The sequence below is a fragment of the Mytilus trossulus genome, chromosome 1 (genome assembly GCF_036588685.1).
Source record: "Mytilus trossulus isolate FHL-02 chromosome 1, PNRI_Mtr1.1.1.hap1, whole genome shotgun sequence".
NCBI classification, from domain to species: Eukaryota; Metazoa; Mollusca; class Bivalvia; order Mytilida; family Mytilidae; genus Mytilus; species Mytilus trossulus.
Genome location: NC_086373.1, coordinates 102,762,655 through 102,781,983, shown reverse-complemented (window position 1 = coordinate 102,781,983; position 19,329 = coordinate 102,762,655). Strand labels below are relative to the sequence as shown.

General features: G+C 31.2%; 1 protein-coding gene across 6 annotated transcripts in view; it reads left to right on the top strand.

Moving 5' to 3' along the window:
* Positions 1 to 18,129, top strand: part of LOC134694369 (phospholipid-transporting ATPase ABCA1-like) — a 63,634-nt gene extending 45,505 nt beyond the window's left edge. For all 6 annotated transcript variants that reach the window (XM_063555384.1, XM_063555391.1, XM_063555376.1 and 3 more), the window contains 21 exons: positions 50 to 192; positions 793 to 897; positions 1,317 to 1,441; positions 1,878 to 1,998; positions 2,321 to 2,501; positions 2,835 to 3,004; positions 3,566 to 3,743; positions 4,155 to 4,270; positions 4,938 to 5,088; positions 5,832 to 5,967; positions 6,577 to 6,706; positions 8,522 to 8,657; positions 9,116 to 9,297; positions 9,531 to 9,672; positions 10,077 to 10,211; positions 10,466 to 10,569; positions 10,879 to 10,971; positions 11,230 to 11,470; positions 13,965 to 14,046; positions 14,556 to 14,663; positions 15,484 to 18,129. In XM_063555384.1, the coding sequence (XP_063411454.1) occupies positions 50 to 192; positions 793 to 897; positions 1,317 to 1,441; positions 1,878 to 1,998; positions 2,321 to 2,501; positions 2,835 to 3,004; positions 3,566 to 3,743; positions 4,155 to 4,270; positions 4,938 to 5,088; positions 5,832 to 5,967; positions 6,577 to 6,706; positions 8,522 to 8,657; positions 9,116 to 9,297; positions 9,531 to 9,672; positions 10,077 to 10,211; positions 10,466 to 10,569; positions 10,879 to 10,971; positions 11,230 to 11,470; positions 13,965 to 14,046; positions 14,556 to 14,663; positions 15,484 to 15,623 (2,919 nt within the window). In that variant the 3' untranslated portion in view covers positions 15,624 to 18,129. The remainder of the gene's footprint in view (positions 1 to 49; positions 193 to 792; positions 898 to 1,316; positions 1,442 to 1,877; positions 1,999 to 2,320; positions 2,502 to 2,834; positions 3,005 to 3,565; positions 3,744 to 4,154; positions 4,271 to 4,937; positions 5,089 to 5,831; positions 5,968 to 6,576; positions 6,707 to 8,521; positions 8,658 to 9,115; positions 9,298 to 9,530; positions 9,673 to 10,076; positions 10,212 to 10,465; positions 10,570 to 10,878; positions 10,972 to 11,229; positions 11,471 to 13,964; positions 14,047 to 14,555; positions 14,664 to 15,483) is intronic.
* The last annotated feature ends 1,200 nt before the right edge of the window (positions 18,130 to 19,329 follow it).

The window sequence follows — 19,329 nt, the reverse complement described above, 5'->3', positions numbered from 1 at the left end:
TTATATTGCATAGTATATCTGTTTCAGAACTGTATTTTTTTTTTATCAGATCATTATGCCAGCATTGTTCATATTGGCTTCTATGGCCCTTGCAAAGATAAGACCACCATCATTTGGAGAACCACCACTGGAACTTCAGCCATGGATGTATACGCCACAGAAAGGAGCACCAAATCTATATACTTTCTTTAGGTTAGGCTTATATTATTACTTTAAAAAAATTAAGAATGGAAATGGGGAATGTGTCAAAGAGACAACAACCGGACCATAGAAAAGACAATAGCAGAAGGTCTTCAATGTAGCAAGGTGTATATCTCTACTCAAGGTGTTGTTGGTTTATTGCAATAACCTTGTCCGTCTTTTGTCTTCTTGTTTGATTGTCTCTCTGTTCATCTGTCAAAAATGTCCATTGCATCTAACCTCTAAAGTTCATAATGTTGAGTAAAACTGTGTAATGTGATTTTAGAACATGACAGACTGTTACTTTTTGTTTGCTGAAATCGAAGTCTTGTAGTACAATTTATGCATACAATTTTTCATCACACAATTCTTAGCTTTTTGATATTTGATCGGGAACATAATTATATTGAGTTAAACTGTGTAAACAATTTTCAGATCTACTAAACAATCTCTTCCTGTTTGGCGATACCCTTTGGACATGCATTCTTTAATGGTGTAAGCCTATTGGTAGTATAATTTTTAGAAAAATGTATGCAACTCCTTGGTTTTTTTTTTACTAATTAACAGTTTAATTACATGTGATTTTTAAATTAATATTTTTTTATTTTGCAGCAATGATGGAAATGACTATGGTGTTGGTGCTGACTTAACAAAAACATTACTGACAAAACCATGGATGGGCAATAGATGCATGGATCCAAAGATTAAACAGATCAGGTAACAGCATGCAGTGAGAACCAAAGTTGCTGATTTTGTCAAGCATATTTCCAGTGCCTTTTTTCAGAGCATAAATAGGAAATTCTAGTTCAAGGTTTAACAATGATACAGTTAACATGATTCTTCAATGTTATCAATTCACATTGATATTTTAGTATTGGCAAAAAAATTACTATTTCAGACCTCAACTACAGGTTTGACATCAAGATCTTTGTCAAAGCTCTCTTATTATTTCTAATCACTGCTACAGCATTGCAAGTTATTTAAAACACAGATAAAGTCAACATTCTTAAAAAGATGACAAGTGGACATGACCTTGGAAAACAAATTTAAGTGTAGAAAAGGATACTAATTATAAAATTATTACAATTGTCAAGCACTATGAAGACATACAATTAATTATTTTGTATTTCTTGCAGTGATTATTCCTGTAAAGCAGATAGTTATGAATCTTTATGGTCAGCTGGTGGCAGGTTTACTGGAAATGATGCTATAGACTTTCCTCAATGTGACTGTTCTAGTGGATTTCAAATTTGCCCTCCAGGTAAAAAATTCATGAGACTAATTCTAAAGAATTTTTACTTTTGAACTGTTAGTATTCTAGTAATCTAAAATTTAACTAGTTACCCTTGCAACATACTATATCAAAATATGTATATGTTGTTCATCAACTTTTCGGTATATATTAAATTGGAAAAGTATGTGTGCACACCTAATAATCAACTTTTTATTGAGTTAGATTTGTCAATTGTTACAATAAAGATTCTCTTGAAATTTTTTTTTTTTCTTGCTTGAGCACAATGTTTCCACAAAGGAAATAATGACAGAAAACTGCATAAACTTAGCTTTGATTTCCTTGAAATTAGTGCATTTTCTGAGCAGACGTAATTGTGAAGGGTAGAAATAAATGATGTAAGAAACTTCTTAAAACATTGCGAAAAAAAACCCAGATTTCAAGTAATATTGTTATACATCAACAGGTGCTGGAGGTCCTGAACCACCAAAGAAACTTCTACCAACAACAGACTATCTTTATAACATGACTGGTCGTAACATCAGTGATTGGTTGGTCAAAACAATGAAGCCGTACCAGAAAAGGAGGTAAGATATGACAACTTTTGAGTATGAAAGTTGTGACTGTTTTTTTTAAACTAGGAAGCTATATTAGAAAAAGTCACTTTTTTTAACCTGTGATTCATTCTAGAATACATTATGATTAAAAAACATTACATAACAAATAATACTTTTTTTTAGTAATACTTGATTAAGAAAAAGGAGGTGAAAACTATTTTTTATTTTGCTTGTGATAAATGGGTGTATATAGCACTCTGTATGTCTCTCCATCCTTCGTTTTGTTTGTTTGATGATCCTTCCATTCATTTGTATAATATCACTATTGTTAATCCACATCTCTTCTGACTAGGTATGGTGGATTTTCTTTTGGAGATATCAACAATATCAGCCTGGCCCTGAACGCAAGTAGAATACGAGAAATATTTGAAGACATTTTGTATAATTTGACTCAGACATCAGCAAATTCATCAGAATTTTTTAATGACCTTGAAGACATTTTAGAAGATGCTGTTACACAGGATACTGTCAAGGTAAGACATTTCAAGGTCATGAAAACATGTGTTGTATGATATCAGTGACCTTTAACTTAAAAATAAGCAGTTATCTACTCAGGTTAAGGTTAAATTTAGCAACAAACTTGATGTACATATAGAGGATAGGATGTTTTATATTCACATGTACCTTTATTAGGTCCTTTATCTTTGTATAATGAAAGACATTCTTGAAAACTTTATAAAATCCTTGTTATTCAAATTTTCATTGCTTATATCTCTAAGCCAAGACACTGACTTTTCATTTTTCTTCTGTTTAAGTTTTGTTATTTAGGCATTAGCAATTAACAACTGCTTAATAATTAATTTTAGGTATGGTACAACAATAAAGGTTGGACAGCCATTGTTTCCTACATGAACGTGATGAATAATTTGATTTTACGTAGCCGACTGAGTCCTGGCCAGAATCCAGAAGAGTTTGGTATAACAACAGTAAATTATCCCATGAATGCAACAGTCAAACAATTTACTGAAGAAACACTGTAAGCATGTATTTTTTTCATTCTTGTTATACAGTTCATTTAACAAAATACCTTATTCTTAAAGATTGAACTTGCATGTTCCAAACAAACTATTTTAATTGAACCTATTTTAATGATTAATTTTTTTTGTTAAATATTTTTGGATGTAGTTGTGATGTAATACAATTTAAGATAAAATTATAATTAAAGATTATGGTACCTATGGACAAAAAGATCATACCTGCCAACTGTCACTATTTGAGGGATTTTTCCCCCATGAGAGCTCCCAAATGGAAATTTTGAAAGAGCAATTTGTCAACAATTTTAAACAAAACAGTTAATTTTACAATGGCTATGGGCTTTTTACAGTATGAAGAAGCCAAAAAAACAACATTAAAATACATTTGATAACCCCCTTGAAGCTTTTTTTAGGACTATAAGAACCCTCTTGCACATAAAACCCCCATGGGCATTGGCAAGTATGAAAGATGCATTTAGAATTTTAATGGAAGCTATAACTGAACATTGGAAAAATGTATCAATTATTTTCATATTTACACTTTTCTATTTATTTATTTGTAGACGAGAAAGTTTTATAGATGTGACTATAGCAATCTGTATGATATTCGCCATGTCATTTATACCTGCCAGTTTTGTTATGGTATTGATAGAAGAAAGATCATCGAACTCCAAACATTTACAATTTGTTAGTGGTGTCAATCCATTTATTTACTGGCTAGCAAACTTTCTCTGGGATATGGTAAGTTAAATCATTAGGAATGGAATACTGTGAATTCAGAATTTATAGTGAGGTTTTTATAATTCAAATAATGCCACTTGGTGAAAATCACAATAATATGAACTCGTATGGGATACACATAACAGTATGCTTATTTTCCTGAAATGGTAATAATTAATCTTGTATTGTGGTCATGTTAAAATAAAACACGTAATAAATGCTTGCAATAATTTCTGAATTTACTGTCATGGATACAAGTGCAGATCATATTGATATAAAGAAATACTATAAAAAGACAACTCAAAACAAATACTGTGAAAATGAAAATATAGGAAGAACCATTATACTTTGTTGTTGTGCACTTTGAACTCATTTCTCTTAAATATCCATATGGCTGATTCATTCTTTCTAACTTGTATGATTTTATTTCAGGTGAATTATATGATACCGTCGATTCTATGTATTATCATCTTCATGTGTTTCCAAACAAAGTCGTATGTTGGACCAGGAAACCTAGAGGTTCTCATTGTATTGTTGATCTTATATGGGTAAATATTACTGATTTAAACATTTTCTAGACTATTTCTAGAATATTATAGTGCTCCAATTCGTTTTAGAGTTTTCCTATAAACTTCAATTACCGTAAGAAAAAATATTTTCCATTAGACCTCATAAGACTATAAATGCAGCTCATTACTACTGGCATTGTTGTACCACCCCTTTACAGAGAGGGTGGTATACTGTAATATCCGTGTGTGTTTAAAGAAATGACTTGATAACTTTATAATAAATGTTAAGTTATATTTTAACCTTATGACGTCATACAAAGTATACCTAAATTTGCTGTTATACAATTTTTTTAAATTCCATTTTGACAACCTCATTGATGTGGAAATCGCTTACAACTTCTCATTTTTTATATTTGAATTAATTGAATAGCATATATGATCATTGGTCGTATTTATTTTTATTATTCTAAAAGATTTCAAAGGAAACTTCTTGCTGTGGTCAAATGAACCTCATTCAAAGATTATTAACTACAGGGTAAAAAAAAACTTCTATATGGAATCTTAATGTGAGTACTGGTACTGAAAGATTCAGTTTCGAAAGTTTGATTAAATTCAAGATTATATGTTGAATCACTGTCATTTGATGTTTGCTAGTTACATTTCAGACCTCTTGTGATTTACTCTAATAGTTTGCTATGTATTTCAGATTTGCCATGACCCCTCTGATGTACCCGTTCACAAGATTTTTCAGTGTCCCCAGTACAGCTATGGTAGTACTGACATCTGTCAATATTTTCCTTGGAACTACATCTACCTTGGCAACATTTATTATAGAATTCCTGGAAAGAGATGATGAGGTGATTTATTTATAGACCTAACATTGAAAACTGGGCAAAAATCATTCTTTAGAACAAGGGGGGATACAAACAATCACTAATTATTCAAAATTTTGTTTGCCAAATTTATATGAAAAAGCATTACCAAACATGGCACAAATATTCATTAAAACTTAAATATTTCAGAAAAGAAGATCATATTTGAAAGCTACACTTTTTCATTAGATTTTCAAAGAAGGGGGTGAATTTAGAATTAGGGGTTGGCATGATTATTCATTAAAACATGAAGAGGAATTTAAAGATGACTTTTGTTGTCTTTAGTTGACATTGTGTGTGTTAAAATTTCTTAATCTACAACTACTGGAAAACAATTTGATTGAATTAAACTAAAATTGCAAATAGTCTTCTACAAAAAATAAAGTTCTTATTTATAATAAAAAAAAAAAGAAGATGTGGTATAATTGCCATGAGACAACTCTTCACAAGTGACCAAATGACACAAACATTAACAACTATAAATCACTGTGCCCCTTTCATAATTGTAATTTTTTATCTGAAAGATTTGGGGGGTTGGGGTTTCCATATTAAACACTGACCTTGTCTAGTTTGGTTAGGTCATTGCTAATTTCTGCTTATGTTAGTAGGAGGAAGTAGTTTATTGCCAAAGTAAAAATCCATTGAAAAGTATCTGTATGATTTTATAACAAATAATATTAAAGTTGCTCAACTAATTCATTCATTATATATTTTATTGTATCTTTCAGGAACTGAAAAATGTCAATGCTATATTGAAAAAGGCCTTCCTATTGTTACCTCAGTACTGTTTAGGACGAGGTTTGACGGACATGTCTCGTAACCAGCTATGGGCAGATAACTCTGATATTATCAGTCCTGGCTCATGTAAGTTCATTTAGTAGCTAAGTAAATACATTTTGTTTGATACATCAGATAATTATATTGATATGTTCTATAGCCATATCATTTCTGATAAGTTAAAATTGAGAATGGAAATGGGGAATGTGTCAAAGAGACAACAACCCGACCAAATAAAAAAACAACAGCAGAAGGTCACCAACAGGTCTTCAATGTAGCGAGAAATTCCCACACCCGGAGGCGTCCTTCAGCTGGCCCCTCAACAAATATATACTAGTTCAGTGATAATGAAGGCCATACTAATTTCCAAATTGTACACAAGAAACCAAAATTAAAATAATACAAGACTAACAAAGGCCAGAGGCTCCTGACTTGGGACAGGCGCAAAAATGCGGCGGGGTTAAACATGTTTGTGAGATCTCAACCCACCCCCTATACCTCTAACCAATGTAGAAAAGTAAACGCATAACAATACGCACATTAAAATTCAATTCAAGAGAAGTCCGAGTTTAGTTGTCTTATGATCAGGATGGTTCTACTGTAAGGGAAAAAATATCAAAGTTAAATTGTTAGTTCAATTTCAGTTGACCATGAATATTTCTTTGTTACTAGAATTTATTTAATCATACATTATAGATGAAAAGGTATGGAAATCACCATTTTTGTTTGACCAGGTTGGAAGGAATTTGTTATCCATGTTCTGTATTGGTATTTTGTTCTTTACACTAAATCTACTGATAGAATACAACTTCTTCCTCAGTAGAAGGTAAGTTCATTAATAAAAACTACTTTATTTAAAAATGTATGACCAATCTAGCTGGGAATCATGTTGTTTGATACATAAAAGAAATGCTTAGGTGTCAGTAGACATAAGATTGGTAATACAGTGGCAGATCCAAGGGGAGAGGGTGGGGTCTGGGGTTGGAACACTCCTTTTTTGTCGAGCCTGCAACTTGTGTTGCAGAAAGCTCGACATAGGGATAGTGATCCGGCGGTGGCGGCGTTATCTAACTTCTGAAAAGCTTTATAATTTAGAAAGTGGAAGACCTTGATGCTTCATACTTTGTATATAGATGCCTCATGTTACGAAGTTTCTGTCAGTCACATGTCCAATGTCCTTGACCTTATTTTCATGGTTTAGTGACCACTTGAAAAAAAAGTTCAGATTTTTTGTAATGTTGAATTCTCTCTTATTATAAGTAATAGAATAATTATATTTGGTATGTGCGTACCTTGCAAGGTCCTCATGCCCGTCAGACAGTTTTCACTTGACCTCAACCTCATTTCATGGATCAGTGAACAATGTTAAGTTTTGGTGGTCAAGTCCATATCTCAGATACTATAAGCAATAGGACTAGAATATTCAGAGTATGGAAGGAATGTAAGGTGTACATGTCCAACTGGCAGGTGTCATCTGACCTTGACCTCATTTTCATGGTTCAGTAGTTATAGTTAGGTTTTTGTGTTTTGGTCTGTTTTTCTCATACTTTATGCAATAAATCTACTTTATTTGTTGTATGGAATGATTGTAAGTTGTACATGTCTAGTGGGCAGATGTCATCTGACCTTGACCTCATTTTCATGGTTCAGTGGTCAAAACTAAGTTTTTGAGTTTTGGTCTCTTTATCTAATACTATAAGCCATAGGTCAACTATATTTGGTGTATAGAAATATTTTATGATCTATATGTTAGTGGCGCAGGTTTTCTTTGACCTCGATCTCATTTTCACGATTCATTGATCATGCAGTGTTAAGTTTTTGTGATTTGGTCTATTTTTCTTAAACTCTAAGTAAAAGGTCAACTATGATTGTTGTACATGTATGGAAGCATTGTTAGCTGTATATGTCTGCCTGGCATGGTTTATCTGACATTGACCTCATTCTCATGGTTCATTGGCCTTTATTTAGTTATCTTGGTTAATGTGAAGTTTATGTGACAGTTGTAATAAAGCTTTATACTTAGGACTATCAACATAAAATCAATGATTAGTAAATAAGGCGAGACATTTCAGCGTGTGCACTCTTGTTTTAGAACGATAAATGCATTTGTATGGGACATGTAGTTGGAACACCCCCTTTTTTAGAATGTCTGGATTGGCCCCTAAAATAGATATTAACTGCAAGTGCAGTATAGTGGACTGTGATATGTATTGTAGTTTATGTTCCTTAGACACTTAATCAATACAATCATTTTCTGTTAGTTTATTGCTAGACCTACTTATAGTTCCCATAAAAATTTAATTTTATCTCAGGGTGGTACATAATACCACAGGGAGATAACTTTGTAAAATTCATCTTAATTTTTCAACAAGTTCCATTGTTAAAGAAATATTAAGCTTCTTGATGATCATAATTAGTGTTTGTCAAACTGCCAGCTATCCAATTCATTTTTCCGATAAAGTGAGTGGTTCAAGTTTTTTTTATTAGTTTTCACATTTTTGTCAAAGTTCAAAGTGAATTTTTTGTCCAAATTTTATGAAAATTAATTAAGCAAAATTAATTTTAGAAACGGTGTTTGGTACCACCTTAAATTCTGTTGATTATTTCAAATTTCCTAACCGTTTTGTTTTCTAACTTTCAGTTGGAGCTGTTTCTGGAATTCCAAACCTAATTTTAAATCTCTGGCTGATGAAGACATTGATGTTACAAATGAGAGAAAAAGAATAGATAACAAACAAACAAAGGATGATGTTCTTATTATTGATAACCTCACCAAGGTAGTTTTGTTAAACATATAGGAAAGACACTTCTAAATGCTACTATAGTTGGATGTATAAAAGCTTTATTTTCAGTGTAGATTAATTGACGCCCAGATCCTCAATAAATTGCCCTGACTGTTTCATAGAGATACTATCCTTTGATGAGTCCAACCAAAGACTTCAAATTGATATTTTCTGTTCTTCTGCCAAGTTTGAAATTGGAATATAGAAATTAACTAAACTAGGAATATAGAATATTCACAGAAGAATCAGAACTCTAGGCTTTATAATTTGTAGGTTTTGCCAAGCCACATATTATTCTTATGTTTTTATTAGAACATATTCATACAATCAATGCAGTTTTGATATAATGAAGCAAATTAATAATAACAAACTAAAACAATATTGATTTATGGATAAAGATCAAAAACAAAATATTTTTAGAGAAAACTATAACAGCATTTTATTCACTACAGGTGTATAGACTTCATGGAAAGAAGGGGAGAAATATAGCAGTAGACAGGTCATGCTTTGGTGTACCTAATGGGCAATGCTTTGGTTTACTAGGTGTAAACGGGGCTGGTAAAACTACAACATTTAAAATGTTAACAGGTGATGTGGACGTTACACAAGGAAATGCTACACTAAATGGACACAGGTAAATATAATTGACAATGTGATCAAACAACTTGAAGTAATTTGCCCAAGAAAATGTAGTGTGGTTGATAGCTTCCTTCAAATCATTTTATTTGTCAGGTTTATGGACAGATTTGCTTTTGCTTTGCATATTTGTCAAAACAATTCAACAAAACTTGACAAATTTAAGATGTTATTTTATTTTTTCCTAGTTTAGGTGCTAGTTCATAGTTTAATATCTTTGTTTATTTCCAGTATTCTAAAAGACTTGGAGAAAGTCCGGCTGGACTTGGGTTACTGTCCACAATTTGATGCCTTTGACCCGTTACTGACAGGAAGAGAGATTCTATGTTTCTTTGCTAGACTGAGGGGAATTCAAGAAAAGGACATTAAACAGGTTGGTTTTAGGACTATTTCATTACAGATATTTTTCCTGCTAAATATTATACTAATATTAAAAATGCAATTTTCATAATTAATTTATAAGGACAGCTTATCTTCTACATACTATTTAGTCATTTTGCACACCAGAGTTGAAGAATTTTTTTTTTTATATTAGACATGTTTAACTGTTTCGTAACTATGATTAAACATTCTATAATTTTCCTCAGCATATTGAACGAAACTTAGGTATGCATTAAATGCCTAGAATGTAATTGGGAAATATAGTTAAGATTATTAAATATCTGCATTTTGTATAGCTTTATTACCAAGAAAATAAAAGTATCATGGGATATATATATAAACATGTATTGCAATAAGGGAACTTATGAAAAGTTATACCTGTATGTTGTTTTACAGATAACAGAATGGGGAATCCGTAAACTTGGTCTGATTCAGTATGGAGATAAAAGGTCTGGTGATTATTCGGGGGGAAATAAAAGAAAACTGTCTACAGCTATTTCATTGATTGGTAATCCATCTGTTATATTTATGGTGAGTGTTTAACATGTATAAGTTGTATAATGTCGTTCATAACTATGTTTTTTTTTCTCAATTTCAAAGATACATAATTTCTGCATCATTTGGTCTCTTGTGGAGAGTTTTCTCATTGGCAATCATACCACATCTTCCCAAATCTTATCTATAGAATTAGTTGTAATATATATCAAAATTATTTAAACACTTTATGAAGTACGTATAATTACATGTACATGTATTTCATTACAAAATGTGTGTTTCAATTACAGGATGAACCTACAACAGGGATGGACCCTCATGCCAGGAGATTCCTTTGGAATTGTATAAACAATATTGTAAAGGATGGAAGATCAGTGGTTTTAACATCACACAGGTAGGACTATGCAATGAAAATATTCAAGGTTGATATTTTACTTAGAAGCGAGACAAAGTGTTGTGTGTTAGGAAAGTGATTCAAAGAGTGAATTTTAACAGTCAAGAATTCCGATATTGAATTGTATTTTATTTGAAGAGAAAAAAGATACCAAATGAAAATTAAATTATGAAAAAAACTGCATTGGCTTTAAAACCAGTTTCTTCACTTTTGATATATATTGTACATGTTGTAGATTTTCTATGAATTTGAATAGTATGGGGTTTTTTTTACCAACTATTCATGTAAATGTATTTGTAATATTTACAGCATGGAAGAATGTGAGGCTTTATGTAATAGATTAGCAATTATGGTCAATGGTAGATTGAAGTGTATTGGAAGTACTCAACATCTCAAAAATAGGTAAATATACAATTATGATAGAATAAGTTGGATAATAAACTATTTGGGGAAGTTGACATATTTTTATTATCACAATATTTCATATTTTTATACTCAAAGTCATTTTCTGAAAAATTGAACTTAAGATTCTATCCATTAAAATAATTCTGTTCATATATAAAAAAATAAGACGTTAGGTGTGCACACAGTAAGGGGGAAACAGAAATTTACGGAAAAAAACTTAATTATGATTAATGTTTTGTATAATTTCCATCTTAGATTTGGTAATGGCTATACTGTGATAATTCGAGTTGCTGGTGAGGTACCAGTACTGGAACCAGTTAAAGACTTTATGGCTAATGTGTTTGGGGATCCTGAACTAAAAGAGGAGCACAATAATATGTTACAGTATCAACTGAATTCCAAAATAAAATTGTCTCATATATTTGGTCAGATGGAGGCAGTGAGGGACAATCTCAATATAGAGGACTACTCTGTTTCTCAGACTACCTTAGATCAGGTAAGTTAGTAATTAGCTAGTGAGACATATTAGTACATATATGATTTATTTCAGTTTAAAACCTGATGATCAAAATAATAAATAAGATATCTAATCAAAGAATTATATTATCTAGGAATATAATTCATTGAAAGCACCCACTTTTTAAAGACCATGTATATTTCATATGGGGTTAGTAGGTGTGGTTTATTTTAATACATGGTTAGTAGTAGTGTTACATCACTTTGTAAAAACAACACTGTGTCAAGATAAAAACTAAAAGCTTTCAACAGACAAAGAAATAAATAATTAAACTTAAAGATTACAACAGACTAAGAAATTGATGACGAACGATTGAAATAAACGGCAATGGACATTTGAGCGCATTGACAGGACATTTGAGCGAAAAAAAAAGGACGTTTGAGCGCCAAAGTATAGGACATTTGAGCGCCTAAATTTTAGGACATTTGAGCGAAAATAAGAATAAGCGTAGGACATTTGAGCGAAAACAAGTCTTGGATAGAGAATTGTCTTATTGGCAATCATACCACATTTTCTTACGAATATAGTTCATTAAATGAGGAGTTTACCAACAAAAAGATTAAAACATATTTTAATTGTAAAAAACAAAGCACTAAAAACAAAGCACAGTCATAAAACAGGAGTTTACCAACAAAAAGATTAAAACATCTTTTAATTGTAAACAAAGCACTAAAAACAAAGCACTGTCATAAAACATAAAACTCGGCAACGGCATTATTTACAAGTCTGTTCGGGCTTGGAACTTATATCCCAGGCTTCTGACATAAAAATCCCTCGTAATTTCCTGCTGGCAGTATTTCGAATGCAAATCCCGGAGATTCTGTTCCTTCTCCTTTTCTGTTCGGCTCTGCGGTGCATCAATGTTCAAACTCCGAATTTTTATGTAAGTCACAGATTGCAATTTGATAATAGTGTCAAGGAAAGTATAAATTGATGGATGACTGTGATAGAACTGCTCGTTATAATGGGCATGAAATGATTCGGGCCCATTGTTAGTACGTTTTAACGAGGACGGAACTTGGGCCCAGAGATGAGGGGGAAATAACGATTCATCTGTTATATAAGTATCAGTCAGGTAATCTGCAAATTCTATACAAGGCTTGTCGTTAGGTACAACGGCCATAAAATCTTCTACGAAACAGTCGGCTACTTCGTCTGGAGCTAAAAAGGCTATCCCAAAAATCCCTTTAAGCCATTTACTAATGTCTGAATCAAGCTCTTTGTATTGTTGACTAAGTCCAACTTTCTGGATTTTTCGCCACCAGGCTTGGCCTAAGTGAAACCTACAGCATTTGATCTCTATAGACGGGAAAAAATCCTTCATAACTTTCATTACCCGTTCTTCAAAATCGACGTGTACTGCTTTCGGTTGAAGTGTGTGACCTTGATCGGAACATAGCTTGACAATTGAGGAAAAGCAATTCACGTAAATTTCTTCAGACTTTCCAGGAAGTAAGCAGAATACAAGAGGGACATAATTTCCTTTGTTATAGCCATGAATAGTATATAACTGTTTAAAGAACTTTGGGCAATATTTGTAAGTACCATCCATAAAAATTTCCGGCACACTGCATAAACATTCAAGATTGGTTGGACACGTAAGAATAATTATACCAGTTTGTTCATCATTAAACTGCACAAAATTTTCAAATTTATTTGACTGAATATTAATCTTCTTTAATGATTGGTGTGTTTCCTCTCTAGATTTAGGAAGTGCAGGGTGAGATTTACGCCTCTTTCTATATATAGCCTTTGAAACGCTGCCAATGTCTTCAGACTTTAGATTTGCTTCATCCATGTTCTGTAACTCTGTACGGATAATTTTTGAAGGACGTTGAGCAATATCATCATCCGCTTTTCTTTTTGATCGTACCCGCAGCAAGTGACGTTCATTGTCACGATCACTGGTATCATGGTTATGAGTATTTTTCTGTTGAATTATAACGGTTCCGGTATAACTAAATCTTACTTTTTTTTCTTACTTTTAAAAAAAAATCTTAATTCGTGTAAAATTATCAGGGAAAATTTCGCTCAAATGTCCTGTCTGAAAACTCAGGTAAGGTTAATATCCCGGCGCTCAAATGTCCTATGAAGTCGGCGCTCAAATGACCCTATGTGCTTTTTTCTTTTTCGCTCAAATGTCCTATGCCCGAAATAAATTCATAAAATACATTAAAAGCAAACAAGTTGTTATTGTTGGCATAGACTTGTCTAAATACCACATGTGAAGATAGTTGGTAAGATAAATTCATTACACAGTTGGTTAGTGACCTACTACGATTTTTATGGGTTCAGCAAACTCGATATGGCAATTCAAGCTTTAGAATTTACTGACCCCATGTATAAAGTTTAAGGTAATACTTTCTGTCACTAATAATTTTTTTTTTTTTCAATTTTTCCTTCTATAAATCATCCTTTTTCACTCCGAATTATAAAGAGTTATTTATCATTAGTGATTTAATTATAATTTCAGGTATTCATTCATTTTGCCTCCAAACAGACAGACATGTTAGATGATGAACTGTCCAATAAGAAAGAATCATCTCATCATAGAGGTTAGTAAAAAAAAGTACTTCAATTTATTTGATACCATTAACATCACTTTTTTTATATAAAACCAGGTTCAATCCATAATTTTCTACATAAGAAAATGTCTGTACCAAGTCAGGAATATGACAGTTATTATCCATTCGTTTGATGTGTATGACCTTTTGATTTTGCCATTCGAATTTTCCTCAGAGTTCAGTATTTTTGTGATTTAACTTTTTTATGCATGGGTACATTATTTCCTTTGTAAAGGTAACAGTGTGTTACTTTCTAAAGCTACACTCTATTGTGAACAACTGACAGACCATTTCATTTATTTGACAATCATTATTTCACACCTAAGACATAACAAATCAAAAGAAATATGCACTTTTGTGGTTTTAAAATTATATGGTACTTAGGATATGCTTAAATGTGTACCCACAAATAAAAGAACCTTCACAGTATGTATTATAGTAATTTAGTTATGATTGTTACATTTAATAGTTTAGACTGTATTCTTTCCTCTATATTTTAGGTAAACAATTAAGTTTTAGGAACAGTATTGTACCTGATGATTCTGACATGGAAAGTGTAACAGGAAGTACTGCAGATCTAATGACGCATGAAAGGAGACTCAATATCTGTAAGTAGTTGATAAAAAAATCTTTTGATATTGGGAAAGGTGGGTATAAATGGCATGATTGAACAGATTATTCTAAAACTGAACATCCATGGGCTGTAAAGCCAGTTAAGGTCGTTACAGACTCCCATCATCATTATTCTGATATGGAGAATAAAAGGGAGTACTATAAATCTTATGAAAGGGGACGACATTCCTGTTACAGTGTAGAAACTACTATGAAGTTATGGATATATAGGAATAAGAATAGGAGATTTGACCAAAAAAAAGGACTACACTACCAGCCAGACCAAATTACTTGGGTTTAAAATCAAATTAAATTTTCTGTAGTAAATTTTCATTCAGAGTAGAAAAGTAAAAATATGTGCCTACTCATCAATATAATATTTACAACTTCAGAAACCTATAGAGCCATAGCAGAGGGTGCCTTAAGTGTTTCCCTTGTACATCTGTAAGTACCTGCGGCCCTAAACTGTTTTTCCATTCTTTAACAAGTCTGCACAACCAAATTTTGGGAAACTAAACACAATGCTTATTACCACAAAACACCCATTTAAATTTGAATTTTGGTGGTATCACTTTCATTCTTTTAAAGTTATGCCCCTTTACAAATGAAAATTTCCATTCTGTAACTTAAGTTTGCCTCAACCAAATGTTATAAAACAGATACCACATAACGCAGTTCAAGTTTGATTTTGGGTGGCATCCCTTTTACCATTCTTGAGTTATGTCACTTTACAATGTTTTATGCAAGTGGGGGCATCGTCTGTGTCCGATTCTCCATTTACTTGAATATATTTGATTGATTGTTTCTGTGTTTCAGATGGGTCCTTCAGAGGGGAGACCATGGATGATGAAAGTTTAACAGGAAGCACAGTAGGACTGGTTAGACCTAGCAGTTCACGTAGCAGTACACGTAGTACAGCCAGCGATCAAAACTTTCCAAATGTTCAGATATTCTGAGAAGTTTCAACTTTGTTTAAAGACTGAAAAGATTCATCCAAATGTTGTGATACTCATATGAATTCCTGAAACTTGATATAGTCTGTGATACAATGACGCAGATTTTGTAACTTTGTTATTTTGTTATTTACGGACACCACAGAATTCGTAATTTTGTTATCTCAGTATTTACCAAAGATCTGTTAATGAATTTTTGTTACTTATTAATGATCCTGCACTTAAAGTGATTACTTATATTGTAAAGCAAATTTGAATAATCTTGTTATTTTACAGAATTTGATCAAACAATCAATATGAATGTCTTATAAAAGCTTCAGCTACCTCAAGGTTTTCCTGTATACTTTATACCACTCACGTTTCACTATGTTATTTATATTGATTAATATTTCTTAACCCTCTATATTTACAAAAAATGAAGTTGTGTTATTATTAACTACATATCTGCTGGCAGATGATTTTAGAATGGAGATGTAAATATTCTTGTTTTAGTTATTTATTACCAAATTTTTTACTTTTTATTTTTATTTTCATTAGGTTTGCTTTTGAACAATAACATATCTTGCTCAGTTTTAAGAATCAAAGAGTTGCTCATTATAATTACATAATTTTCTAACTTATCAAACTGTCTTGGCTACTAAAGAATTCATAATATGATACATGAACAAACTGTCCTTTGAGGAGGAGGAAATGGTTGTATATTTGATTTCTAATAAGTCAAAATTATTTATCAAATTCAAATTTTTAATGTGTGCACATTATTTAGAGTTAAGAATATTTTCAGGTTAATTTATACAACTTATAATTTTTCAACATGGAAAAAAAATCGTTAATAACTGATTATATTGTGGCATCATTTACAAGTTAGTATTGCTAGTCTTTATTCTCACAATTTGTAAGTTTTCTAAATGAAAATGGTGCATATTTACAACAGACAAAAATGGCTTACTCAATTTTAAGTATTTTTGTCAATGGATTATGCCCTCAATTTGATGTTGTTGATTTTTTTTAATTTTGTTACCAAATGAAAGGCAATGTTTGCAGAAAAGTGGTGCTCAATCAAATACTGCATATGGGACTGCAAACGTACTTGAATATATGGAAGTTCTTATTGATTTAAAGGTTATTATGTCAAAGGTCAAGGTTAAAATAACAGAATTTAAAAAGACAAAACTTTGTGCAGTAAAGAGATTTCCTGATGCTAACACTATGTAAGGGAAATTCCTTTAAATTTGTTGACACATGTAAAAAGAGGAAGATCCATATTGATTTTACTGTTTCTTGCTTTAGGGTCAAGGTAATACTCCCTAAAACATAAGGCAACATAACTATCTAATAAGATTACAACTATGCCATTGGGTGACTAAAGTAAGAGATATTCCAATTTTTGTTAAGGGCTTGTAGTATTTAAGCTGTGTCTTTGATTAATAAATATGTCTCTAAAGGGAGAAATTTAAATTATGTATATAATTGTGAGGCTGAACACTGAGTTCAGGTGTTGATTGACAGAAATAAAACATATATTATGATATTCAGAATGCAACAATTTAATAATGATAATTAGTGTCATGGTTGATTAAATAATTTTTGTGTGCAAATAAGAGACCATACATTTTGGCAAAACTTTTTGTCTAAATGTTATTTGTTTGTTTTTTAATCTACTAATGCAAACCAAAGAAAATATTTCATTATAGACGCTGAAACACTTAAACTTTGTTATTGTTTGTTTACCTGATGTTAGAATTATACCGTATGTGTTGCATAACAAATCTTTAATTTTTCATAATAATGTTGAGTTTGTGATATCCTGAAAGCATAATATCTTATAGGATTTTGGCATAGATATGAAAATATTTTTTGCCCTTTTGAAGTGCTATTGTTTTGGGTGAAGTAAATATAAGATTTACTAGTATAAGCATTTGAATTCTTAGACTTTACCCTTTTTTCACACTTACTACGTTTTCTCATTTTTATTAATATAATAAACTTGTTGAAGTATAAACAATCATTAAGACTAATCATGTTTCACAGAACTAATATTTGAGATTTTTTTAGAAATAGAAACAAAACATTAACATTATTTTATACAAACCAGATTTGGAATTTTAGGAAAAAGATTTATTTTCTCAATTTTATAGTATCATTTTGGAAACTATCAGTAAATTTCGATCATGCCTTTGTATTTAGGATGTTGTAAGCTATTGCAATCATATTGTTTAAATGTATAAAAATAAATCAAAATTGTTGATAGGTACGTATGTTTGTTTTTGAGAAATAAACATTTGAAAAATTACAATGTTTCGGGTCAAAAAGGTATATCTGCAATGTACTAATGAAGAAATGAATGATTTACTTTATAAAACAAAACATGTACTAAGAATTTCAAAATGTTTTACCAATGATAGTCAGATCTTTTAAAGGCAAACATAAATGTAGAGTTAGCTTTTAAAAAATGCTAATGCAGAGCATAGGAAAAAAAACAGAGATTTTAGAGAGTAATATAGAAAAAGTTGAATGAAAATGAGAGAAGTTGTTATCATTAATGGTACATGTTGTTTTTTGTTTCAAATCATGTTTTAGAAATCTTTTTAATTTGTATTGATCTGAAACTACCTTAAACAGCCATTTCATTGCACAAATAAAACAGACAGTGGTTGAAGAAGAATGATGAAGGGGTTTATAGTTTTATCTATTTTATCATTTATGGATTTGAACAAATATTGTTTGATTTTTTTTAGAGTTGATGAATAATGTGATATGCTGATGATTTGACATGCCTAATTAGTTGTTGGTTATAGTAATATTGTTTTATCACTAATGGTTTGATATTTCATTCATCAAAAGTCTTTCACTTGAATTTAATGTGGTTTAAGACTTAATAAGTGTCTTTCATAATTGTTTTATATAGAATAAAAATTTCTATTAAGAATAGATTTCATTTATTTAAAAAGTAAAATCACAAAAATACTGAGCTCAGAGGAAAATCAATTCAGAAAGTCCATAATCACATGGCAAAATCAAATAACAAAACGCATCAAAAATGAATGGACAAGAACTGTCATATTCCTGACTTTGTACAGGCATTTTCAAATGTAGAAAATGGTGGATTAAACCTGGTTTTATAGTGCTAACCCTCTCACTTTGATGACAGTCTCATCAAATTCCGTTATATTTACAATGATGCATTAACTAAACAGACACAATAAATAAAATAATCAAAATATGGGTACATCAGTCATCATTGTGTAACAATTTTATAAGGAAAAATTTAACAGAACACAAAAACATCTATCTACAAACACATTTATTGATTTTCGTGTCTGACGTCACAAAATTTTATATGTCACATATCTTTGTCATTCAATGTACATACACACAATTTTGAAATTTCGCGTCAGTGCTAAAGTTTTATTTTATATCTTATGATGATTACTTTAGCTATCAATGTGGTGTTAGTAATCTGTTATCTGTTTAAAAATCTTCTTTTCCAGAAGAGCTTTAATATGAAGTGGCATTAGGAGATATATTAAAATACAGTCGATCAAGTTAATCATTTAATATTATATAACTTCAAATTCTGCCCAAGATAACGTCATTGAGGTAGGGAGGATGACAAACAAAAGTACAATAACATAAAATCGTCAGCTCTTCCATTCACTTTAATTGGTTACAGTTTTAATAACAATGGGTTTTTTCAAGGGAAATTATT